The 24,717-nt window shown below is 50.7% G+C and overlaps 7 protein-coding genes across 7 annotated transcripts; 6 read left to right on the forward strand and 1 right to left on the reverse strand.

The window, feature by feature from the left end:
* Nucleotides 1-417: 417 nt before the first annotated feature.
* On the forward strand, nt 418-1,729 carry STEHIDRAFT_52771 (carbohydrate esterase family 4 protein; the record flags this gene model as incomplete). The annotated part of the gene is made up of 6 exons (XM_007301449.1): nt 418-659; nt 732-781; nt 839-1,021; nt 1,077-1,245; nt 1,311-1,386; nt 1,460-1,729. The coding sequence occupies 6 exons, from the start codon at nt 418-420 to the stop codon at nt 1,727-1,729; spliced, it is 990 nt and encodes a 329-aa protein (XP_007301511.1).
* Nucleotides 1,730-1,995: 266 nt separating this feature from the next.
* STEHIDRAFT_129372 (HD domain-containing protein) lies at nt 1,996-3,292 on the reverse strand (the record flags this gene model as incomplete). Its single annotated transcript, XM_007301635.1, has 10 exons — nt 1,996-2,135; nt 2,200-2,229; nt 2,314-2,356; nt 2,425-2,499; nt 2,559-2,617; nt 2,676-2,719; nt 2,790-2,861; nt 2,947-2,963; nt 3,035-3,067; nt 3,167-3,292. 10 exons carry the CDS (start codon nt 3,290-3,292, stop codon nt 1,996-1,998), a joined length of 639 nt encoding a protein of 212 aa, XP_007301697.1.
* A 221-nt stretch (nt 3,293-3,513) lies between these two features.
* On the forward strand, nt 3,514-9,242 carry STEHIDRAFT_137948 (uncharacterized protein). Its single transcript, XM_007301636.1, has 9 exons — nt 3,514-3,884; nt 3,960-4,665; nt 4,720-4,845; nt 5,200-5,505; nt 5,587-5,697; nt 5,886-5,978; nt 6,724-7,152; nt 7,208-8,803; nt 8,870-9,242. Exons 3-9 carry the CDS (start codon nt 4,813-4,815, stop codon nt 8,960-8,962), a joined length of 2,661 nt encoding a protein of 886 aa, XP_007301698.1. The 5' UTR covers nt 3,514-3,884; nt 3,960-4,665; nt 4,720-4,812; the 3' UTR covers nt 8,963-9,242.
* Nucleotides 9,243-10,029: 787 nt separating this feature from the next.
* Nucleotides 10,030-12,547, forward strand: STEHIDRAFT_154442 (uncharacterized protein; the record flags this gene model as incomplete). Its single annotated transcript, XM_007301637.1, has 10 exons — nt 10,030-10,254; nt 10,340-10,464; nt 10,522-11,019; nt 11,069-11,186; nt 11,254-11,366; nt 11,422-11,510; nt 11,568-11,640; nt 11,699-11,767; nt 11,830-11,951; nt 12,045-12,547. The coding sequence occupies 10 exons, from the start codon at nt 10,030-10,032 to the stop codon at nt 12,545-12,547; spliced, it is 1,935 nt and encodes a 644-aa protein (XP_007301699.1).
* Nucleotides 12,548-12,938: 391 nt separating this feature from the next.
* On the forward strand, nt 12,939-15,199 carry STEHIDRAFT_75460 (uncharacterized protein). Its single transcript, XM_007301526.1, has 7 exons — nt 12,939-13,198; nt 13,275-13,459; nt 13,513-13,581; nt 13,638-13,805; nt 13,910-14,580; nt 14,641-14,763; nt 14,831-15,199. The coding sequence occupies exons 1-5, from the start codon at nt 12,999-13,001 to the stop codon at nt 14,125-14,127; spliced, it is 840 nt and encodes a 279-aa protein (XP_007301588.1). The 5' UTR covers nt 12,939-12,998; the 3' UTR covers nt 14,128-14,580; nt 14,641-14,763; nt 14,831-15,199.
* A 1,530-nt stretch (nt 15,200-16,729) lies between these two features.
* On the forward strand, nt 16,730-19,732 carry Shlcc1 (laccase; the record flags this gene model as incomplete). Its single annotated transcript, XM_007301638.1, has 19 exons — nt 16,730-16,857; nt 16,912-16,963; nt 17,036-17,107; nt 17,170-17,235; nt 17,298-17,348; nt 17,412-17,529; nt 17,583-17,610; nt 17,675-17,713; nt 17,765-17,857; nt 17,918-18,054; nt 18,116-18,135; nt 18,207-18,237; nt 18,292-18,443; nt 18,498-18,575; nt 18,632-18,835; nt 18,893-18,913; nt 18,967-19,141; nt 19,220-19,282; nt 19,343-19,732. The coding sequence occupies 19 exons, from the start codon at nt 16,730-16,732 to the stop codon at nt 19,555-19,557; spliced, it is 1,743 nt and encodes a 580-aa protein (XP_007301700.1). The 3' UTR covers nt 19,558-19,732.
* Nucleotides 19,733-21,562: 1,830 nt separating this feature from the next.
* On the forward strand, nt 21,563-24,696 carry Shlcc2 (laccase; the record flags this gene model as incomplete). Its single annotated transcript, XM_007302199.1, has 19 exons — nt 21,563-21,690; nt 21,745-21,796; nt 21,879-21,950; nt 22,022-22,087; nt 22,150-22,203; nt 22,258-22,375; nt 22,431-22,458; nt 22,535-22,573; nt 22,628-22,720; nt 22,783-22,919; nt 22,982-23,001; nt 23,071-23,101; nt 23,162-23,310; nt 23,367-23,387; nt 23,452-23,508; nt 23,601-23,783; nt 23,839-23,859; nt 23,928-24,165; nt 24,242-24,696. 19 exons carry the CDS (start codon nt 21,563-21,565, stop codon nt 24,445-24,447), a joined length of 1,713 nt encoding a protein of 570 aa, XP_007302261.1. The 3' UTR covers nt 24,448-24,696.
* Nucleotides 24,697-24,717: the final 21 nt, after the last annotated feature.

A 24,717-nucleotide genomic window follows, 5' to 3' on the forward strand; every position in this document is an offset into this window, starting at 1 on the left:
GGATTCAGCCATATCAATCGCGTGAATGAAAGAGTCAGGCTCAAGCCAGACGCTGTATATATGCGAGGTTGAATCACCCCCATGCCAAGAACCCGCCAAGGGAGTTACCAGTATACTGAACTCAACTCAGTTTGCTATTCCACGATACTTGGTTCAACTTGCCTTCAATGCTCAGCATGCATCCGAGCACAAATCACATATCAAGTAGAAGACATAATTGAGCCCACCTATCGAAACGGAGAGCCACCTCCGACTTCGATGGTTCCCCAAAGTCTCACGGCACTGTTTTGACGGTCACGCTATGACTCGGCACTGATAACTATCCTCATAATAGCCTGCTCTCACAGAGGCCCACAAAGATAACACTTGCTTTTAAACGCAACGCGCATGGCCCCTATCATCAGTATCTCTCCCACCATGTCTACCACAGCCGATAACCTTGCCGCTGAATACGGTCCTCGCGACTTGAAAGGCTACGGACAGCACACCCCAGACCCTAAATGGCCAAACGGCGCGAAGATAGCGATCAGCATAGTACTCAATTATGAGGAGGGATCTGAGGTGACAGGCGGTGAAGACGGTGTAACAGAAATGAGCGGTAGTGAAAAAGGTCCGGGGATGGTGCCTATGAGAGGAGCGAGGGACGTCAACACGGAAAGGTGTGATGATATATTCCGCAGGTCATATATTATCTGTCTGTACCGCAGCCGCTGATGCAGATGTCTTGATAGTCTCTATGAGTACGGGTCAAGGGCTGGGGTGTGGCGCGTTCTTCGTCTGTGTGAGTCTCATCCCGTCTAACGATGTCGTGCGCAAAGACGGCTGATGAAATATGAAGTCAAGGAATACAACGTTCACTGCACAAGCTACGCTGTGGGACAGGCTCTTGAGCGTCACCCGGAAGTAGCCATCGCTCTCGAACAGGACGGACACGAGTTGGCTAGCCACGGTTATCGCTGGGTTGATAGGACCTCATGGACCATCGAAGAAGAGGCCGAATATGCCAGGAAAGCAATCAATGGTGCGCTTCATATATATTATCTCCTTTCAAGTGACTGAGGCTGCGATACATACAGCGATTAGCAGCACATCACCCTCTGGTACACCACCCAGGGGCTGGTACTATGGGAAAGCCTTCACGAAGAACGACGCTAGATCCAGAAGTTTGATCGCTAGAGTCTTCAAGGAGGAAAATATTCCCTTGCTTTACTATTCAGACTATTACGGAGATGACCTTCCGTACTGGTGAGCTGTCCCGTACCAATGTCGAGTGACCACTATCCATGCCAAACCCATGCCATATTATGAAGGATCCCATACCCAGGTGGCGAGAAGGACCAAGGCCTGCTCATCGTCCCCTATGCACTGGACACTAACGACTTCAGGGTGAGCCACTCACCTTTCATCCACTTCCATTCAAGCATGCGTAGAGCTAAACATAACCTTGTATTCCTGACAGAACACGCGGCACGATGCCTTCATATCTCCAAACGATTTTTCTGACTATCTCATTGCCGCGTTTGACGAACTCTATCGTGAAGGCGTTGCAGGACAGGCGAAGATGCTCTCTATAGGCCTGCACGGTCGTATCATCGGGAGGCCGGGTCGGATCGCAGGTCTGAGAAAGTTCTTGGAGTATGTGAAGGAAAAAGGAGGGGTTTGGTTCGCGACGAGGGAAGAAATAGCGAAACATTGGATCGAGACGTTCCCGTACGAGGCGAAGACGTGAGGTAAGCAAAAAGGGGATTGCCTAGGTGTGAGTGTGGGTTCGCTGTGCTGAGTGTACGATTATTTCCTGTGGGTGGTTGAGTAGCGAATAAGAGTCCGTCACCAATCGATCAATCGATCATGACCTGGCTTGATTTCTGCTGTCATGTAAATTGGTCGCGTTCAAGTTACGTATTACTGCTGGGAGAGTTCAAATAGCATGAGGACAGGAAAGCAGATAAAATGAGCCGTCGCTACATTGACTCACCCGACGTCTGGCCATAACACTCAAGGTGATTTCTGCGATGCATCCCTCTCCTTTATCAAGTCTGCTCCCCATTCCTGGACTTCCGGATGCTTCAAATTAGGCAGACTGCTATCGAAAAACCCTTGAAGATCGTTGCCGTGAGCGCGCTCGTATTCGAGAGCTAACGAAAGCAACAGTAGGAGACTGAATATGACATAAACATAGATAGAGGCGGACAAGAGTACCTTGGGAGGCCATCTCGAATCGATCGAGATCTAGGGGTCCGCACGGGGGAAGGCGTGTCAGAAAAATTACGCGGGCCGGCACAATAACGCTGGGACGAACGACGAGAAACTGACCTTTGACGAACTTAGCCTCGTCCGTCTCCTGGTCTTCATATTCCTGCACGGAACAGGAACATGTAAGACTTCAAGCTTCAATGAAAATCAAATAACGACATATATACGTACTTGCCAGAGCGCTTCTATTCTTTGAGCAGCTGGGCTATTGTGCAACATTTCTGTGACGAAATTATGCATCGCTTCCTATGGGCATTAGGCATCAGCAGCTAAACACACTTCAAAGCCAGTGTCGAGTAATATACCGCTTCCAGGCGACGTTTCTCCGCCTTTGGAATTCCTTCGCGAGGGGCGATATCACCCACTAGAGTGCATCCATGAGCAGCAGGTATATCTACGAGGCTATGGACCGTTGGGCATACCTTGAGCTTCGGCGAGATCGTGTACGACCGCAAGCATAACACATCTGTTCAAAAGAAAAGATCAACAGGAGCAAGCATGGATGGAAGTAGTCCGGAAGAAAAACAGGTCCCCACCTGGCGATGTCCAGCTTCGTGTCGGAAGAACACATCGCTAAGACGGCCATTCTGTACATGTGGTCTGAGATACTTTGGCCGGAAATGCGCAAAAAGGAGGCATAGAAAGAATGGTCATCTTCACCGTTCTCCAGACTGACAAGTGGGATGAACCAACCTCTCAGCATTTGGGATCTAAAGGCCACGACGTCCAATTCGGATCAGATCGCCGCACCAGATTCTTGAAAGAGCTTTGGATGGCTTACGCCTTGATCAACCCATCCGGTCCTCTTCTGCGTCTACTCAACGATGTACCACCATATCGACATTGTACGTCAATACGCGTAGACTTTGGCGGGCACGACATAAAGTACGGAAAAGATCGGAACGCGACCCACCTTTAGCTTCTCTAAAATATGAAAGAACGCTAGTCTGTCCTCGGACTTGTTTCCCGAAGACTTGTACAATGGAGGGAATACACGTTTCTCTGGTACTAGCGGGATTTGAGAGGCAGAAGAAGACATGAACGGTGAAAGGGTTTGGAGTGCGGTGATTAGAGAAGAGTGACACTGGATAGAGCGGAGTTGAACAGACTTGTCGGACGGCCAAATTTTACGGCAATTTCCGGTATATAATTGCATCTTTGTCGGACTCTCAAATATACGGTTCTGTCATACCTCCACAAAGGTAGCTCGTATATGTGATCCTTGTTTCGAGGAGTTACTCAAATAGCACATTTCTAACCATGTCAAATAGGCTGTTCTTCCCTATGGAGTCGAATATGAATGAACCTCCACTCAAGCGCCGCCGCGAAAACGAGACTCCCGGTTCGTCGCGAACAGGAGGTTCCTCAGGCTCCGCGAGCTTTGAGAAAGACAAGGACGTCTGGTTAGATGACGGCAACGTCGTCCTGGTCTGCGAGGCCGGCGCTCATCGAACCGGGTTTCGAATATACAAGGGCCTTCTCTCACAGCGATGCGAGGTCTTCCGGGACATGTTTTCGGTCTGTGACGCGTCGCAGACAGGAGACGAGATGTACCAAGGATGTCCTGTGATCTTTATGCATGACGCACCAACGGACATTCGGCGACTTTTGATGTATATCGTGGACCGAGAGTAAGAGGCTTATTTATTGACTTATTTCTTTCGCTGATCCGTACGGACTCTGATCGTACGGTCTATCACTGTCAGCTTCGCCAAGGATGTAAAAACACTTACCCTTGACGAGCTTGCCAGTCTTCTTCGCATGTCTACGAAATACGTTTTCCCGTCCCTTCGACAATCCGTCATCGCTCATCTCAAAGTCCTCTACCCGTCCACGCTCGACGACTTCCTCTCCATAGACCGCCTAACCATTCTTCCAGTCGACTTCAACGGCATTACGGGTGTTCACCTTGGTCTCGAGTGCGATGTCCCGGTCATCGTCCCCGTCGCGTACTACCTCTGCTCAATCATCAGGCCTACAGAACTTCTCCACGGGATTAAGGTCGAAGGCATAGGCATGCCTATCAAGCTGTCTGAGACTGCACATGACGCTCTGGCCACATTCCAAGAACGCTGGTCGGTTACGGCGGCCACCACAGCCTTGCAAAATAGGCCATCTTTCGACTGCGTGGTCGCTCGCTGCCGAAATGGATACCCGAGGAGTCTATCGATGCAAGATGTTCTCATGCAGAACCCCTTGCTGATACTAGGCGAATGTTTCTTTTCAACTCAGGAAGATTCATACAGAAACGACGACCTATGTGCTAACTGCGCGCGGAGTTTGGATCGCAGGCGAGTGAGTATGCAGAAATCGGCATGGTCAAAGTTGCCGTATTGTTGTAACCTGGGCACCTGGGAGGAGCTGCAGAAGAAATGTTAGAGACTGCTCATCTTCTCGCTCTCGTTTGGCAAGGTGCGTATACGGGAGATGTATGTGTTATCGCGTCTTGCCCATGATGATGTTTAGGAATTGCTCAAGACGTGCGAACCGGAGTGGCGATATTGGACAGGGATCGTCCGAGTTGCTCTACGGACCCAAGACGGGATTCCTGCGCACGTCATGTCTATAGCGTATAACACATGCATAGCACAAGTACGGCTCTGAATATGTGAAGTTGATAAGGATACAAAGGAAAACATAGTAGAAGCCGGTGACTGCATGGCTGTCTTTCCCCTTTGGTGTCCGGGGCCTCGAGGCTGTTGGTGGCACGTCGTGGTGACGAAGCGACACGAGTCGACCGTATTTGTCGCCGCAGATCTCCCTAGTGTTCGAATGTTGAAAGAATGGACAGAAAGACTAGGATTGATGTTGATGAGTTCAATGTCTTAGCGAACGAGCATCTAACTTGAAGAAATTGTATATTTGCCGCGAGCCTGCAGGCGCAAGGCACGGGGTTAGGGTTAACGCGCCACCTGACGCATGCCCGAATTTGGCATGAACGGACAGTTCGACCTCGACCGCCAACACCCCTTCCTCACCGCCGCCAACGACGACGACGACCCCCTCAACGACGGCGCCGCCAGCATGCCCGCGCCCTATGCTCCAAACCAGATGCAGCAACCACTACCCGCTCTTTACCTCTATCCCCTCAATGACTCTTTCCTCCCAAAACACATCCATCTCCCACAGGGTCCCCGAGTCAAGATTGGGCGCCAGACGAACGTCAAGACCGCGCCGGGAGAGAGAAATGGTTTCTTCGACTCGAAGGTGCTCAGTAGACAGCACGCGGAGGTCTGGGAGGAGAATGGAAAAGTACGTCGGCCTACGTTTTTTCTGTTGCGCGTTGTCGCTTCGTGTCACGAGTAGTCCTCAACGGTGCATGTGTTACGGCAGATTTACATCAAGGACGTGAAGAGCTCGAACGGCACCTTCATCAACGGCGAGCGGCTCAGTCCTGAAGGCGCAGAGTCGGATCCCTTCGAGCTCAAGACGGATGACATTGTCGTGAGTGCTTATTATTCAATATCGTTTCTCAGGCTCCAGTGCAATTGTGGGGGTGGATATATGCGAACTTCATGCGGCGTAATCGCGGCTCCTCCCACAAAATGTGGCGTTCGACTTGCTACACCACAACATGTCGGGTTTATCATGTCTGAGCCTTCGTCATGCTCCCCGCATACCGAACGTTTCAGCACCGCCAGCGGGGAGAGAGCAACCGGCTTGCGGGAAAGGTTAATGCACTGCAGTCGTCTTCGCGAGATCCTCGGCCCTTTCGAGAGCAATGGGTGCGGGTGTAGTCGTCAACAGCGATAGTTTCTCGCTATTCCGACTCTATTTCCTCGCGGACTTTTCGACAGGGGCGAGCAGCAAACCCAGCACTACGATCCTTCTTTTTCCCTCATTCATCCAGTCTGAGATCATCTTTCGGCAAGCTTCCTCGTCTTAGCATTGCTCGCTCCATCGCTGGCGTACCATCCAGCACCCGAGGCTCCATCATGCGTACTCGACGTGACAAGTACTATTCGAGGACCCTCAGCTTCTCTGCCCCTCGCTTGTATCAGAAAGACCTCATCTGAGCTTTTGTTTCTTTTTGTTCACAAACGTGCATCTCCGAGTCACTCGGCCTCGACCGTTGACCACATCGCACACGCGTTTGCATCGTTCTCTTCGTCACGTCTTGCACCCCAGTTTTCCATCTGAGATCCGTTCAAAGCCTCTGCAGAGAGTAGGCGCGAACTACTCGCCAGTCTTTGGCCCCGGATTCATTTGGTGCTCTTCGGGCGCACAGACCAACTGATCGAGACCGGTCAGCGTGCACGACTAGAAGTACGAAGACGGACCCGTGGGGTCAATGACATCGGATCTAGTCTGGAAGCAAAGCCAACGTCAAGGCTACCTCCGCTGTGTCTAGGCCGCGATACTCACAGATGCATTGATGCTGGAAATAATGCGTCATGGAACTTGCTGTTATTTTTGTTCTGTGCTTTATTTTTATGGTTGCATCAAGTACTCATAACGTGTGACCACTAGGAATTCGGTATTGACATCGTCGGGGAAGACAACAAGACCATTATCCACCACAAAGTCGCCGCCCGCGTCGTCTGTGTCTTCACCGAACAAGACGCCCAATCCGCCGCGCGCGCCGAACAGCATCAAAACCCACCACTCGCTAATCTCTCTTCCCAACCTAATGGTAGCGGCAGCGCATTCAACTTTGCAGGCTCGCAAGGTCCAGGCCCTGGACAATCTCAACGACGACCAGCGATGCAGCAGCAAGCCCTCGCCGGGATGGGTGGCATGGGCGGCAACATGCGACCGCCGGGAAAGAGTGGCCTCACATTCGACCATATCCTGAATCGTCTCCAGGGCGAGCTCCAAAAGACGCGCGAGACTGGTGCGGAGCTCCATTCTCTGACGGGCGCGATGAGTGACATCCATGAGACGCTTGGTGGCAACTTGGTAAGTTTCGTGTTGGATATTGGCCGCAGCCATTGCTGATATCGTCGGTCGACAGCCTCAGCTTCCCCCATACCCACAGTCCCTCCCGCCTGTCATGCCACCACAGCCTTCTCCGCCACAGGCCACCGATGCCCACCCGAACGGCCATAATGTCAACGCTTCCTCTTCCTCATCCGCACTTGCCGAGCTCCAAGCTCAACTTCAAGAGACTCAAATGTCGCTCGCTACTCACATGGACAAGATCCGCTCGCTGGAAGGCATGCTCGCGGAGCATGAGGCGATCAAGCGTGAAGTGAGCACGCTCCGCGAAATGATGGAGGACGAAAAGCGCGAACTGGAGATGGTCCGCGGGCGGCGGAGATCCAACACGGTCCGTGCCGATGACGGTGATGGCGACGGTGAAGAGGGAGAGTTCGTTGGCGGGCATCATGACGATGACGATGACGCACGGAGCATCTCGACAGTCACGCCACACGAGCTCGAGCGAGTCGAGGAGGAGGACGAAGAGCAGTTGGCGGCGGAGCAAGAAGAGGAGGAGCGGCGGCGGCAGCAGAGGGAGGGTGAGGAGTCCATGACGAGACCAAGGACGCCAGAGCCCACCGGGATGGGGATCCGTATGGACGACGAGTACGATGGAGGGAGGGGATCGAGGTCACCATCGCCACCACAACGCGACCGTCATGCGATGTCGAACGCGAGGGAGAACGATATGACCGATCGGCTCGACCACCTTTCTACGCAGCTCGAGTCGGCCTTGGAGCTTTCTCGCGCCCTTCAGGTTTCCCACGCTACCGCTCAAACCACTATTTCACTCCTCGAGTCGAAGGTCACCTCGCTCGAGTCGCTCGTGCAGGCATCTCAAACCCAGGTGGCAGAGGTGCAGGCTACCGTGACAGAGACGAGGGAGGAGGAGCGCAAGTCGTTGAGCGAGATGGTCAAAGAGTGGAAGAAGGGCGTCGAGGGGCAATGGAGCGGTGTCAGGGAGGAGTGGCGGGAAGAGCGAGAGAGGTTGAACAAGGCGAGGGAGGAGTGGGAGAGGCGGGTCGTGGGTGTAGAAGCAGGTGTCACGCGAGTTGGGGATAAAGTCGAGAAGGCGGTCGCCTCGCTCGCTCAGCAGCAGCAGCAAGCGAGCCAGAACGGCAACGCCAGACCAGAAGTCGGACTCGTTACCCCTCCTAGCCCGCGTAGCCTCTCCTCCGACTCAGGCAAGCAGAGATCTAGGAGAAAGCGTTCGACAGCGTCGAGAGGCAGGCCTCGATCCAACTCGGCGGGCTCGAAAAAGGAGAAGATTGGGGACGCGGATGCGGATGTTGACGCGGAGGGATACACGAGCAGCTCTGAAGGCGCGACGTTGCTCAACGACGGAACGGACGACAAGGCCTCCTCGATCCACCGACATCTGCAGGGATCGAGGACGAGGAGTCCTTGGATGCACGACGACTCGGAAGATGAGGATGCGGATAGACGGTTCGGTGGTAAGGGCGGTGAGAAGGAGAGGAAGGGATTGGTAGGGGCGGGCAAGTATCCCATCACGCCTGATTCTTCAGTCAGAAAGTCATCGACTGGTTCGATGACTACGATGGGGACAGAAGAAGATGGGTTACAAGGCCCTGCTCCGGCAGACAAGGATATGGTCCCCATGAACTCACTGGTCCGTTCCCCGTCTTTTTCTGGTTTGTGCCTAAAAATCCTCATACCATTTTCGATCTTCTCCCAGGCGCGACAGAATATGCAGTATTCGACAGCCGTGGGGGTTATCGTGCTAAGTGTGGCGGCAGCCGCGGTCCTTTGGAGAGTAAAGGCAGAGTAAACCATCGTCTTTCATAGCTCATACTTCTATATCATCTGGATACTGGATTCACTTACCTTCTCTTTAGTCGCCTCGATACATATTCTCTCGCATAGCTTGATCTGGTGTGGCCACTCACGTCTCTGCGTATCCTCCACCGCTCTTATCTTCCTCTAACTATAGCTACAACTCAATATGCATGCAATACCTCTAGTCCGACCTTTTTTGTTTTCCATTTTCCATTTTAACCTTTACTCTTTTTATTATATCGATGAATCCGTCATGACCACTCTCGTTTCCCCTTCTTATTGCCGTCTTCAATTCGTTGTTTATCGTTCGTATTTTTTGACATTTTCGTTTGTTCATGTTCGTTTTATGTTTTCGTTGTTCTTCGCTTCGCGGTCCGTCTGTCGTCTGGCATTCCTGTCTCTTGTCTTGGTGGAGGCCGGTCGTCTCTATTATGTCGATGTCGATATCGTTCGTGTTCCGTTTGATCTGTCGCACAAAATCATACATATGTTTATTGGACAGTCCATACATCTTCGAGAGTTGTGGCTCCTCGCGATTCACACTCCTTGGGGGTCGGACCTTGAAAGTAAACCGTGACCAAGTGCCCCCCTCGACGTTCTCGAGACCGAAAAATACCTCGAGATAAACGCTCTCTCTTCCCGATACCGCTATCTTTGATTTTCCTTCGATATCACCGTCGCCCAAACAATTCAGCCTTGATACTGACCATTGCAAAACATCGAATATTGAGGCCGGAGAGGTGCAGTTTCTGAGAGAACTGAACATCTGTTCGTATCTGCCTCGGAGGGGGCGGCTGTCCTTCCGTCTCATGCCCTCGTGTATCGCGCGTCTTCTACTTCTTCCACTGCTTCTTCGACGAACAATGTTGACAATTTCGGTTGCTCGTCATGCTGTTGTCTACCCCTGTGCTCCTGTGTGCTGCGTGCATTGAACTATATAAAGCTTGTGGAGCGGGCTCAGCATGCTTGGAAGGAAGGTCGTGTTCCTTGTCACGGTGCTAGTGGGACAGATCACCACATTCTCTCTGGCAACGACTTCGTCGCACCCTGCTAACGACCATGAAGATGGTGGCTTCGAGCTTGCTCCCTGGAGCATGTATTCTGTTCGCTGCTGTTGCTGTTGCTGGAGCCCACGGTCTATCTGATGTTGAGCTCGGTCTGGGGTATAGTGTCAGTGACATGCCAATGTCTCGACCGAGGTCGTTGATGGCGAGTTTGAAGAGGGATAAGATGGATAGGCTGGCGAAGAGGGATGATTCATTCGCTAGGTGGTGCGGGAAACATGTACGTTGTGCAGTTCGTTGTTGTCCGTATCTTGCTTTGGTGCGTTGTGCCTAGTGACGAATATTGGCTTTTTTCTGCGAAATAGTACCAAGTTGGCAGCCCTGCCGATTCTGAGGAGGTTTATGCTGGTTTGTTTCCCGTACCTTCGACTTCGGATACCCCACTGTTGGATTTCAGGTGTTCGCCGGCCATACAGCCATACCTTCACGAGTACGCTTTGAAACGTTTCTCATTTCGCCCAAACACTGACTCCGCGCTTCTTTCCAGTGAGACCGAGGGTTCCTTCATCATCGATGCGAACGTGACGTATGATGTTGGTACTTCGTTCACTGCGTCCTCGAACGATTCTTCTTCCTCCTCGGACGTCCTGAACGTCATGATCCAAGTCACGAACTCGTCCACCACCCTCATCTCCAACATAACAGTCCCAGTCGGTAGCACCGGAACCATCATCCCATTCCCTCTCTCATCTATCCCACCGTCTACTTCTCCCTACACTATCTCCTGCTCTGCCGTCCTCGACTCGGACGCAACTCAAACCTTCGCTGCCTCCAGCAAAGTGTACAACCTCCCTCCCAATCCATACATCGCAGACGCCACGAACACTACCTCTGTGGCGACTAAGATCGACAGGAGAAGCGGCGCCATGTTGAGGGTTGATAAGGAGAGCGGAGAGTGGAAGGCCTTCTTGCCGTATGGGTTTTATACCGGGTTCAGTGATATTATCGCGAATCTGAGTGTTGTCGACGCTATGGCTGAAGATGGGTACGTCGTCTCGTCTGGGATACTTACTTGTCCCGAATTCTTGTGACAGGATGGGTGACGATGTTGACCGCTGTGGCGCAACTAGGTTCAACGTGATTCATCTCGTCCCGGGATACGACAACACCTCGATTGTCGAGACGGTATTGGATCGTGCAGATGCAGCTGGTGTAGGTTCACTTTAATTAATTTGGGGTTTCACCTGCTACTATTCGCTCATTCGGGTCATACTTGTAGATCATGTATATCGCCGACTTCCGCGATATCTACGAGAACTTGACCGCCGTGGCTGCTTATGTTGAGATTTTCCGTACGAGGGAGAATTTCTTGACATGGTATACCAACGATGAGTAGGTATCGCCTGCTGTTTTTGCCTTGCCTCGACATGCTGATCAATATTCTCAGGCCTGATGGTCCTGCTGACCCATCGAACTATACGACCGCTGCCTACGATATGTTCTACGAAATGGATGGTTATCACCCTGTTTCTCTTGGTTCGTTCATCCAACAGTTCATACAAGTGTGACCTGCTGACCCATGGTCTCACGCAGTGTTGAACTGCCTCGACTTTTACTGGACGAACTACACCTCGGGAGCCGATATCGTCTTCGCAGACGTCTATCCGTTCGTCTCCCCCGCCTCCTTCATAATTGTCACTAATTGAAGACTCGTGAAACTATAGGATTGCGGTAAATACGAGCTACTCTGACCGTTATGGAACAGTCTGCAACTTCACCTACGGCTGCTGCGGGTAGGTCTCTGACTCCTCCTATTGCTAAGGTGCTTGACTGATAACGAGCTGCCTCCATGTAGTTGCGATGATTGTACGGGCGAACTCACCGACATCTCCAACAAGATCGACCTGTGGTCCGAATACAGACGATTCGTCGGCCGCACCCGCGAACTAGCCATCTGGAACGTCCCCCAAGCATTCAGTATGTCATGTCTTCTCTGAGTCACCTCCTTCTCCGTCTCCCCTTCCAGTACAAGGATGGACATAACTTAACAATGTTCTATTCTCAAAATAGACGGCACCGGCGAATTCTGGACACGCATCCCCACCGGCGCCGAATTCAAGATGCAGTCCGTCCTCGGCGTAAACCACGGTGCAGTAGGCATCATGCCCTGGGACAACCCTTACGACACGCCCGATATCGCTCAAGGGGCTCGCGAGATCGCCCCTATCTTTTCGTCGCTCTCTTCGCCTATTGTCGCTTTGCTTTTGGACCCCAATGCGACCCGGACACTCTTGACGGCGGAGAACGAGAACACGACGAGTGTGGATATAGCGAGGTGGATCGTTCCCGCTTCAGGGAACGAGACGACGGTACTTGTGCTCATGACAAGTCTTTTATACGAGAACTCGACAGTGGAGGTGGATGTGAAGCAGGATGGGCTGGAAGAGAAAGATTTGACGTTAGTTGACAGTGTGTTTGGGAGTGGGGAAGAGGCGGATGCGGTCGTTGAAGATGGGGTACTGACGATCACATTGGGGAGTACAGGCATTGCGGGCTTCGTTTTTAGTGCTTAAGAAACTGCATCCGTGTTCTGCACTCAGCTTTCTGGGGTTCAAAATATTTCTTTCAGTCCTGTGGGGTTTCGTTCCTGGATTACTTGCTAGGCTTGAATGTGGCGCCACTTCTACAAACCGACGACGCTGGCTGGCTGAGTCCGTAGAGACTCGCGAACTCTCTCCCTCAAAACATGTTTATACATGTCGTGTGAGCACGATATAATATGAGCGGAAAAGGTGAAAAAGGGACTATGACCCATGATCATAAATAAAACCCTTTTTTCTCTCGCCACCTGATCGGAGCGCTGTCAAAGCTGTTAAAGCGGCTCCGAGATCGCCGTACAGCCACCTCACTTCCATATGTGCTGCGCCTTCCAAGCGCCTTCATAAAACTGCCCATGTCCAAGTTCCTCTCGCGAGACCACCACATTCGTATCCATCCCCGCTCGTCGGGGTCTTCAGCTCGTCAATGTCGCCTCTGACAGGAACATACCGGCTATGGCGAGCGCTAGGCGTTACAGAAAACTTCGATCCTGCATGCAAACTTGTCACATCTCCCTTGTTTTCTCCTCTCGTCCTCGCCGGGTTTAGGTTATTGATCGCGTTGTATACCCTCATTACGCTTTGTATAACGGTGGCTTTTGCCTCTGAAGACGGAGCCGGTGATAGGTACGTCGTTTTCGTCTTTCATCTACGGGTTACATATGCTGATTGATGGTCCCCGTTTGGTTCTTGTTCGGTCTAGCTACTTCTCGTACTTCACCCATCTCTCCTATATCGGACTATGCTCTTGGTTTTGGGCCTCTGGCATCCAGACACTTATTTTTGGGATACGTGCTGGTTCTGGGAATAGGGCATACCCCTTACAGACGTGGCCGCGCATTCTCCAGTTTTTGCATATGCTACTCTTTTCGACAATAATTGTATACCGTGCGTCTCCCCCTTGGTCACGAGGAATGCAACCTCTAACGCCACACACATAGCCATCATAACTACCGCTGTCTTTTGGAGCCTGCTCACCTCCTCGACCACCCTTTCTGGGACAGTCAATGGTATGTTTTATCCATTTGAAACATACATGCATAAGCTAACAACGGTCCTGGAATAGCATGGACAAACATCTCCGTTCACGCACTCAATACCGCACTTGCCGCATTCGAAATCTTCCTCACGAACATGCCGCCAACGCCCTACTTGCACGTCGTCTTCCTCGTCATTCTCTTAGCATTCTATCTCGGCGTCGCCTACATCACCTTCGCGACCCAAGGTTTCTACGGTATGTTCACTCCCACGAGTCGCAGTCGTACCTTTTGACTCCGTTATTTCCCTCGGGGAATCCCTCCTTCCAATGTGCTTCCTGATCCTGATGGTTCCTTTTAGTATATGACTTCCTCGATCCTTCCGAACAAGGCGCCCTCCTCGCAGCCTACATCGTCGGTATAGGAGCGGGCTGTGTCGTCGTATTCCTCGTCACCCGCAACTTATGTCTCGCTCGTCAAAAGATCGTGGCAAGATTCCTTCCGCAAAGTCAACCAGCAACGGCGGAGGTAATGGAAGTGAAGGCACTGAGGAGACCTTATCGGACAGAAAACGTCTGAGTCTCCGAGGGTTGTAACTCAGTATCAGGGCGATGCCAAGGTCTCTCGGACTTGTGGCGGGTTATTTATGTTCTGCGGGATCATGCTAATGTGGGTTGTAATCAAGAGCTGGCAGTGATCTTATGCTATATAAGAGACGAACTGAGACCGGTCAGGCGACGTGGCGCCATCACGGTCAATGGGTGGGTGGGTGGATGAGTGAGGCTGATGTCTGTTGATTCGCTGACTGGACACCTCGCGGTACACTGTGACGAGCCCGATGTGGACTTCAAATCATCCATGGATCTGATCAGACCGCCTAACTTTATGGAAAAGTGCGCTTGTATTCACGACAAGATCGTAATGGCCAAATGGGTGGCGTACCTGGTGTGGCGTGGGACCGGGTTGCCCCGAAGGTAAGGTTGGGACTTGTATCGGTGTACGCTGCGTGGAGGTGTGCCCCGCAGGACCCAGGTATGTAACTCGTCAATCTCCCTTTCGTCACGCAGGAACTAACATATACAGCTTTCGTAGTGATACGCTGAGAATGACACACGACTCGGGAAAACTCACCATCAATTCCTCTCAGAGTAAATCCTTGCTCGAAAAGGATGACGTTTCAAGCTGTTACTACGAAGATTGACGCGATCATAGAAAGTTCGGGTTTATCTCATCTTTATTGTTTGAGACATTTGCATCTGATTTAATCATGTCGTCTTACCAGCCATGTTAAAAAAAAACTCGCAGTCCAAACTCAGCGAGCTGGCTATTCCTGTCCACGAAGCTCGGGTCTGCGTAAAGGTGTCAAAACGTATACACTGACAGCGATCTTGTCACCTTCGATGTTGGTTGAATCCCGCTATCGAAATCGGAAGGATGCTTAGTCCGAAGACCTCAATCCACCCACATGGAAGGAAGGAGGGAAGGTTTATTCAGTATCAACCTCCGACACGACCAGTGCGACATTCCTTGCATACTGTCCATCGCAACTTACCTGTGCTCACGATTCAGTCCGCTGGCTGTCTTTGATGGGTTTTTTACTGCCGGTGCACCGCAGCCAGAGGATGTAACGCTGTCATCTCCTGCATATTCCGCCCTCCTAGAAACCCAGCATCGCTTCCAGCTCGGCCGGCTAATAACCACCGGTCGAAAGTCCACCCTCTTCGACTTGCGGGGAAAGTCGCATTGTTGTCATAGTCCGAGACATATACGCGTATGAACGGATCGCGAACCCTCATCATGATATCCTTTCAAAACCACCAACCTTTCCTAGAAGCCGACAAAGCGTATGCCGTTACCATTTTCAACGGTATGTCATTCTACAGGCTTGATCTCAAATTCTGGGGTCCACTTCTGCTTTCGTGCTGGTTGGGGGACTTGCGGGCGGTTATTGAATGATGTCAATCAGGTATCGATGGTGGCGCGCTTCAGGTACTTGACCCATTCACCCAGCTACGTTTACCTCCTGGCATGTTGGCGGTCATAACAGCTCCAATGAATTCCATGCTATGTTGTTTGGTTATTTTAGGTTCAACACTTCGCGAATGGTTGGGTGCCTGTCCCCGATGATGCTGCGGGAGGTACACGTCGGTGCCGTTGATCCTTCACACGTCATCGCGTACGTCTAGCTTTTGGTGGCCGTTCACTACCATGACTCGTTAGCCATGGACACTCGCACCCAATGCCCAATGGTAGTTTCGGCCTTCAGCTGATCGGAGTGATACTGGACCTTGACTTCTCTTGCGCGCGCTATTCCCCATTGTCGTGATCCCTCTTGTGCCATTGTTTATGGACACATGCTTGCCATTTTCAGACAGCAGACAGTTCATCTCAATCCATCCTAACGAAGTCGGTCTTCTTTGTGGACTCCGCAAACCGCTGTGCTATCGTGCATACCGAACTCCTATGGAAGTAGGAGCGCTCGTGAGTAAACAGATCAGCCTTTGGTCATCATCGTAGTGCACATGCATTATCGTGCATCCTGCCACTATCGACTCTCCTGACATAGGGTACCCTCCCGTCGCTGCCTATAAGGAGTTCGGTATGTCTACCACTCGGTCTAAACCGGGTACATTGCAACGAGGAGCGTCCCTCCACTACTGCATATAGCGCACTTGTACCACCGTGGTTATACTCATGAGAACTAGCCGTCTTGGGAGTCGCGGTAGCCATTGAGACTTCCTCCCAAGTTGGCACTACAGTTTCCATTCATCTCAGTGTTGCAATGATTGAACCCGACTCACAGCTGTCACCATCATTTCCCGGCTGCTTAGAAAGTCAAGTCGTGCCACTGATGTGCTTACTGGCCATAATATGTGGCGGGGCCTGATCTCCGAAATACCGCGCAAGATGTGACGATACGGTTGAATTACTCCAAGAGTAAACGCTACTCTGCCTGAAGTTCCTTCAGGCAGTATTGCCGCACACTGGCCATAGCCTTTGCGCGATACACTCACTCCGTCGTCACTGAATCTAGGACACCAAGTGGACAGGTATGGTATCCGTATTGACTCGTGCTGTGGGAGAAAGAGTATATAAATCCTCCCATCCTGAGCCTCGTTCAGTATCAGTCTCGGTCAAGACGCAAACCCCTTTCCTTCTGACCCCTTCGTTTGCATCGACGATGCAGCTCACCACCTGTCTTTCTCTAGTTCTCGGCTTTCTTGTGACGAGCTCCTCTGCTGTCACTGTCCAACGTGTACAACTGGATATTGTCAACTCTGAGATCTCTCCTGACGGCTTTCAACGCGAGTGAGTGAAATTTAGACGGTGCATCGTCCTCGCTCTGACCATCTCTTTTCGTAGAACCGTTCTTGCCAACGGGACACACCCTGGACCTCTCATATCCGGCAACAAAGTACGTCACAATTTCTGAAAGAATGTGCCTCTTCAGCAACTCAGCTGACCCTTCCGTCTGGACTCTTCTTAGGGAGACATCTTCCAAATCAATGTCAATGACCAGCTGACGGATACGACCGGTCTGGACACTCAGACTTCCATCGTATGTTTTACATTTTCTTTCTCATCAAGTCTGAAACTGACAATACATGGCCCATTCTCCAGCACTGGCATGGAATTAGACAATACAGAACCAACCCGTACGATGGTGTCGCATTCGTGACCCAATGTGTATGGTCTTTTGCCCACATAATTCTGCATCTACCCATGATCTGATCATCGGCCATTTTTAGCCAATCTCCTCAGACAATTCATTCCTTTATAATTTCACGGTCAATGACCAGGTACTTCCCAGTGCTTTTGACGCATTATTTCACTGGCTTATGGTTTTTTTTTCTTTACCACAGGCGGGCACCTTCTGGTATCACTCGCACTTCTCGAACCAGTACTGTGATGGCCTCAGGGGACCGATGGTAATATACGATCCCGAGGATCCCTATGCTAATCTCTACGATATCGACAATGGTAAGGTTTCCCATAAATATGCCTAAGGTAAAAACTCACGACTGGTCTTGCAGCAAGCACTATAATCACTCTTGCCGACTGGTTCGTCTACCTCCATCCTCTTCTGTCTGCAGAGAGCTAATTATGATCTTCGCTCCGAAACCAGGTACCATTATCTATCAGACGACGCTCCTCCCGGTGCTCCGTACGTGATATTATTCCCTTCTTTGGTGCCAGTATCTCACTCAACATGCAGCAATCCTGCCACTGTCTTGATCAATGGCGTCGGTCGCCAACTGGGAGACGATTCCTTAGCCCTTGCGGTTGTTAGCGTCACCCAGGGAAGGCGGTCAGTTCATATCTTGTTTCATCCCTGCCAATACCCATCTCATTCGGCATGATGGTATAGCTATCGCTTCCGTTTGGTATCAATCTCGTGCGACACCGCCTTCAATTTCAGCATTGATGGACATCAGTTTACTATCATCGAAGCGGATGGGAACAACGTCGAGCCCGTGCTGGTTGACTCGATCCCGATTTACGCCGGTAAATCCGTAACGCTGTGGCATACATTTTCAATTCTTGCTGATTTTCTCTTGTACGACAGCCCAGCGATACTCTTTCGTCGTAGGTGTTTCTCTGCGTACGGTTCGACAAAATAAAATAAGTCTGATGGCGACTCTTCCCCGCATCTATAGCTGAATGCAAGCCAGAACGTCGATAACTACAGTTCGTGAATGTCATCTCCTCATATCGCTTCCACTAACTGAACATGCTCCTCAGGGATTCGAGCTGCTCCCGATATCGGGCTCACCAGTGGAACGTTCGCAAATGGTGTCAATTCTGCCATTCTTCGTTACACCGGAGCTCCAAGCATTGAGCCAGTCACGAACGAAACTGTCTCCCTCCTGCAATTGAATGAGACCGACCTGCACGTGTGTACCTGTGACCAAGTCATCTGCAAAAGCTGTTGCTAACAATACTTGAAGGCGCTGGAGAACCCTCAAGCGCCTGGAAATCCAGGACTAGGGAACGTCGATCGTCCGTACGACCTTACCGTTCTTTTCGTGAGCCTCTCTCTCCGCCTTCAATTTCACTGATATTATACTCAAATACTGCTCAGAATGGTAATGTTAATACCAGCGTTCCGGCCAACTTCACCGTCAACGGTACCTCGTGGGAAGCCCCAGGCGTACCAGTCCTTCTTCAGATCCTCAGTGGCGCTCAACGTGCTCAGGATCTTTTGCCGTCCGGGAGCATCTACCCTATCAACGCCAATGACACTGTAGAAATCATCTTACCTGGCGTTGCAGGAGCAGGCACAAACGTGTGTACTATCAGAAACTATCTGTTGTGTACATCACTGATGATTGTCATTTCTCAGCATCCTGTCCATCTTCACGGGGTCAGTTTGCTCCCTCTATATGACTCACCGATATCTTACTATGTTTTGTTTAGCACGCCTTCTCCGTCGTCAAGAGTGCTGGAAGTTCGGCATATAACTACGATAATCCTGTTCGACGTGACGTTGTGAACATCGGGCAAGAACCCTCCGATATCACGGTCATTCGCTTCCAGGCCGATAACCCCGGTCCTTGGTTCATCCATTGCCACATCGACTGGCATCTCACAGGTTTGTTCCAGCCTTTCGACTCATGATCCATTGACTGGATGAAAAATACTTATGCACTATACCTCTTCTCTCTCACAGCCGGCTTTGCAGCCGTGTTCGCGGAGGACGTACCCGATGTACCAGCTGATGACCCTACTTCAGGTAAGACTCTGTTCTCCTCCGACTCTGCCTCGCTGAACATGACTTATCTCTTTCTTTCAGATGCATGGCAGAATCTTTGCCCTGTTTATAACAACACGTACGGCAATGCTCCGCCACCAGCGCTCAAGTCGATTGGGCCAGTCACACAGGTCGCCCCAACCCCTTCTGTCACTCTTTTACCCAGTTCAGTATCGGTGTATTCCGGAACACCTTCCTTCACTGTTACTGCTACATCCTCGGCCACAGTTCTTCCGATTACTTCGGCGGCCTATTAGAGCTATTATTGAGCTCGTTCCGAGACATAATTATAGTTCTCGATGGACATATACACGTACTTTCTTTTACTGAACACTTCCTATAATCTCTCAGGACTAGTATATATATAATCCTCTTATGGCGTTCTTTTATAGTCGTTCTCTACTAGGGATAGCACCCACAGCTTTCTTGCACCCCACTCCCTACAATCTATCATCTCCTGCGGCTATTTTGGATATTTATTCTGTCGTATTGTATCTTGGCCTGGTCTACGTTGAATTATCATAATCAGTTTGCCTCACCACGAGTGCGCCACATCTAAGTCCAGCGTTACGCCACACCCTTACCTCCGGGAATGTCCGGTCATGACGGCGACCTCTCTGCATGCCTGCTCCTGTACATGTCGCGTTCATCCATGATCTTCCTATAGACGGAGTCAAGCTCTTCCCATCGGTAGACGATCATCTACCTCTACCTTTCCATAATCTTCGAGGTCTCACTAGAACGCCGAACACTTCCACTCCTCGATCCCACACATATAAATACTTGTTGAGTACATGCGCACAGTCAGGCATCCCCCCCGGTACTCATGCTCTCTCCTTACAATGGCTAAGCTGAGACTTGGCATCAACTAGCTCTTCAGTGCCATTGCACGCACTGAGCTCGGAGCGCAACGCTCTCTAACTGATTGCTAACGTATCCCACAACGACTGCTAGTCTGCTTGGCAGTCACGTCCAAGATTTTACATTCGTAAACTGGAGTGGCGTTCGCGGACGCGATGAGTAGTATTGGCAGCGTAACTTGCTGTGAAGATGATGCGCCCGAAGGGCACTGGCGGTGCCTTGCGTCAAATTTGCGCGCCCGTTTCTCGATCTCCGAGTCCGGTCCTTAAGGCTTCACGGACGCGAGAGCGTTGAATGTGCGTGCATCCCTGGAATATCAATAGGACTGTGGTCTACTTAGTACCATGACTTACTCCAGGGTTACTGAAAGGCTTTTCAGCGAAGTTATGTTCTCCCTAGTGTTGATAACGACTACTGAAACCAGTTCTAAACAGCCTGGGTCTATTAGCGCCCTCAATGCCAGGACCACCTTTCGTGGTATACATTCGACCTTTTACATTCTCTTGCTGTGCGATGTTAACGGAAAGCACTATCCCAAAAGGTGTTCACAATCACCAAGACTCGTCGAGGCTCTGTCGAGATCACTGAGCTGAAATCACTGACTCGGAAGTCTTGGCCGAAACGCGATTTCTAAGTTTTTTAGACCGTCTGTCGACTCATCCTATGCGGTATGGTGCATAGGTCAATCTTGGCGCAGGAGTTGCGTTGAATGAGAAAGTACGACGGCTGATACACACCCTTCTTGCTCTTGCCTGTCCCTATATTTTTTTCTTTCAGTTCCACTTTCGCTCGCGCTTGAAGTGACTGGTAAGAGTACTTCACCCTTCCAGGGACCTACAAAATTTAATGAATGCTCTCTTGACCAGTTCATGTCATTCTTCGTGACGGCTTTCGGTGCCCGTAGCGTCGGCGTCCGGGACCAGCTTTCACTCTTCCGATGCAGTCCGCTCGTCGGGGGCGCTCTTTCTCGCGCTCCTGGCGAACGCGGCATTCCACACTGCCACAAACGGGTCGGACATGACACGTACCGTTGGGTGGGTTGAGCACAAGAGTGTTTGACATTCTCGCCAAGCGGTCGTGGCTGGTATTCAACCCTCCACAATTGACCTTTGGTGATTGCACTTCCTCTTTCTGTTGGGCACGTTCGAGGTGCTGTGTATGACCTGTGTCGAAACTTCAACCAGTTACGCCCAGAACACCAAAGCGAAAAATTATTACACACAATCGTTCCTGTGATCCGAGTCACTTAGAAGATCAAAGTGGTAATGCTAGGTCAGACTCTGACATTCCCTGCGGGTGCGCTCGTCCAGAGAAAATATGGAGGCAGATATAAAAGAGAATATGTCCTGCGCTTCTTTCTTGCCCATCGTCTACCACCTTTCTCTGTATCTGCTCTCAACAATGGGGCTCTCTCACGCCCTCGTTGTCCTCCTTGCTTACGTCGTATCCAGCTCGCTTGCCGTGACGGTCCATCGCCTGGATCTGCCCATCATCAACAAGGAAATCGCACCCGACGGATATTGGAGAAAGTAAGTGATTTTGCCTTCACATCGATGATATCTCACCAAGTGCTCCGGTCATAGAACCGTCCTGGCGAACGGCACTTATCCAGGGCCACTGATCAAAGGCAACAAGGCGAGCCTCCGATCCTCTCAACCCTCTGAGAAATTCCGCAGATGTTCTAATTGTTTGTTTCTTCGATGTATTACTATTCCAGGGCGACAACTTTCAGATCAATGTCATCGATCAGTTGACTGAAAGTCATGGTTTGGACCCTTACACCAGCATTGCACGTTTCTTATACCATAATATCCCCAGACAGAACTCGGTGTCCCTCAGGCTAATACTGTACTATTTTAGCATTGGCATGGCATCGACCAGGACAAGACCAATCCCTACGACGGGGCAGCATTTGTTACTCAATGTGTCAGTTTTTTTGCCATGTATCATACACACTCTTTATAACATTCTTCCTTCTTTCTATGTAGCCCATTGTTCCAGGCCACTCTTTTCTCTACAACTTCACAGTTGAGAAGCATCAGGTATGTCTCTCCAGATACTTTCATGTCGCCTCGCTTTAATTCTTTTCGGCATAGGCGGGAACTTTCTGGTACCACTCCCACTTCTCAGACCAATACTGTGATGGGTTGAGTGGCCCGCTCGTAATATATGATCCTGTGGACCCTTATTTGAATCTTTATGACTACGACAATGGTGCGTTTCCCCTATATTATTTTGCGGAAATTTTTGAGACAGACCTGTTCGATAGAGACTACGGTCGTCACACTCGGAGATTGGTCAGCCTGATTTGAGCCTGATTATTGTATGACAGCGCCACTAATACTAATGCTCCGTGCACTATGACAACTGAAGGTATCACTACCTCTCGAATAGCAGGCCTGCAGGGGCCCCGTAAGTCTTTCATACCTTGTCTCGAGAATATATGTGTAACCCTCGGCTCCATAGTTCGCCGAGTAGTACCCTAATCAATGGGCTCGGTCGTTTTCGCGATGGTCCACAAGTACCTTTAGCGGTGATCAGCGTGGCTCAAGGCAAACGGTTAGTCACTTCTCATTCCACCAGCACTCGGTACATTCAAACTCAAAATGTCGGATCATCAGGTACCGTTTCCGGCTGGTGTCGGTCTCTTGCGACTCAAGCTTCGACTTCAGCATTGACGGGCATCAGTTCACTATCATCGAGGCTGACGGGAACAATGTAGAGCCACTATTGGTTGACTCACTCACCATATACGCAGGTATGTTCCATTAATGCGGCTCCCGGATTTCATGCTAATGCCACTTTCTGCGATCATGACAGCTCAACGTTACTCCATCGTGGTATGAATACCTATCTTCAAGATGACCAGCCTCGTGTTATTGAAAGAACTACACTATTTGCTCATCCAGCTCAACGCAAGCCAAAATGTGGACAACTACTGTGAGATTCATTTATTTCTCCATAGCATCATGTCCTGAAGCAAAAGGAAAATGTTCCTAGGGATTCGCGCCGGCCCCGACACCGGAAAATCCAGCACCTACGATGGAGGTTTGAACTCAGCGGTTCTACGCTATATCGGGGCCCCAGAGGTGGAGCCAAGTACCAACCAGACGGTTTCACTGTTATCGTTGAACGAGACGGATCTCCATGTGAGTCTCAGTTCGTTCATATATATGGCTCGGCCTCAGTCTGATACTCGTTCCAGGCTCGAGAGAATCCACAAGCGGTCAGTTTTCAGAGAGATCTTCATGCAAGGTCCCAATTTCTGAAGGTCTTTTCTTTACTACCAGCCTGGAAACCCCTGGCCAGGAGGTGCTGACCGCATCATAACGCTCGCTCCAGCCTTCGTAAGTATTATATCGCCAATCTCAGCGTCCTTTTGCACATCGTATACTTCCCTTCTGACACTGACGTGTTTTATGGATATATTGACAAACAGAACGGAGGAAATTTCACCATCAATGGAATTGCATTCCAAAACCCTGAAGTCCCGGTATTGCTTCAGATCATCAGTGGTGCCAAACGCGCGCAGGATCTCTTGCCACATGGGAGTGTTTATCCTATCAATAGGGGTGAGACCGTGGAGATCATCATCCCCGGTGTAATTCAAGCTGGGTCGAACGTAAGCGTAGTGCACTTACTACCAAACTACATACTGACCTTCGTCTATAACAAAGCACCCAGTCCATCTACACGGCGTGAGTTTATCTTTCTTTGATGTCATGTTCAGCGGTGACACTCAATCACTGTCAAACATACGCTCCAGCACTCTTTCTCTGTCGTTCGCAGCGCTGGATCTTCCGTATACAACTACGAAAACCCCGTCCGTCGCGACGTGGTCAAAGTTGGTAACCTGCAGAACGACACGACCGTCATTCGGTTCAAAGCAGATAATCCTGGACCATGGATCATCCATTGTCACATCGACTGGCATCTCACAGCTGGATTTGCGGCCGTGCTTGCAGAGGATGTGAGGGACACGCCGTTGAAGGACCCGACATCCCGTAAGTCCCTACCACTCCCCACCATAGGTATCTACGATGTACGGACGAGAGCTAACCCTAAGTCTTTCGGATACAGCGGCGTGGCGCGACCTTTGTCCGGTTTGGAACCAGACCCTCACATTCCCTAATGGGACTATCGATTCCATACCAGCCGCGTCGCTCAAGGCCGTTGCAGCACCCACCACGACGATCGACCTGGCATCCACCGTTACTCTGTTACCCAGCTCAGTTTCAGTGTACTCGGGGACCCCGACGTTTAGTGCGACGCAGTCATCGGACTAGAAGGTTGAGTGCCACATCTATGGGATTACTGAGTTCCCGTACGAAGGCGTTGGATGGACCTCGACATGGACCTTTTGATCCTCTGGACTGTATATGTTGTGTCTCATTTATCTGAGTGCTTGATTGCGACGGATATGTTATACTCTTTCACTTTTGGCTTCTACTTAGCTCTATTTATTACTGTCTTTAATCAGGTATCTTATGCACACTTATTACCCGTACTTTCCGTACTATGACCACAACGTTAATTTATCAGCACGACACTATTGA

Source organism: Stereum hirsutum (genome assembly GCF_000264905.1).
Source record: "Stereum hirsutum FP-91666 SS1 unplaced genomic scaffold STEHIscaffold_4, whole genome shotgun sequence".
Classification (NCBI taxonomy): Eukaryota; Fungi; Basidiomycota; class Agaricomycetes; order Russulales; family Stereaceae; genus Stereum; species Stereum hirsutum.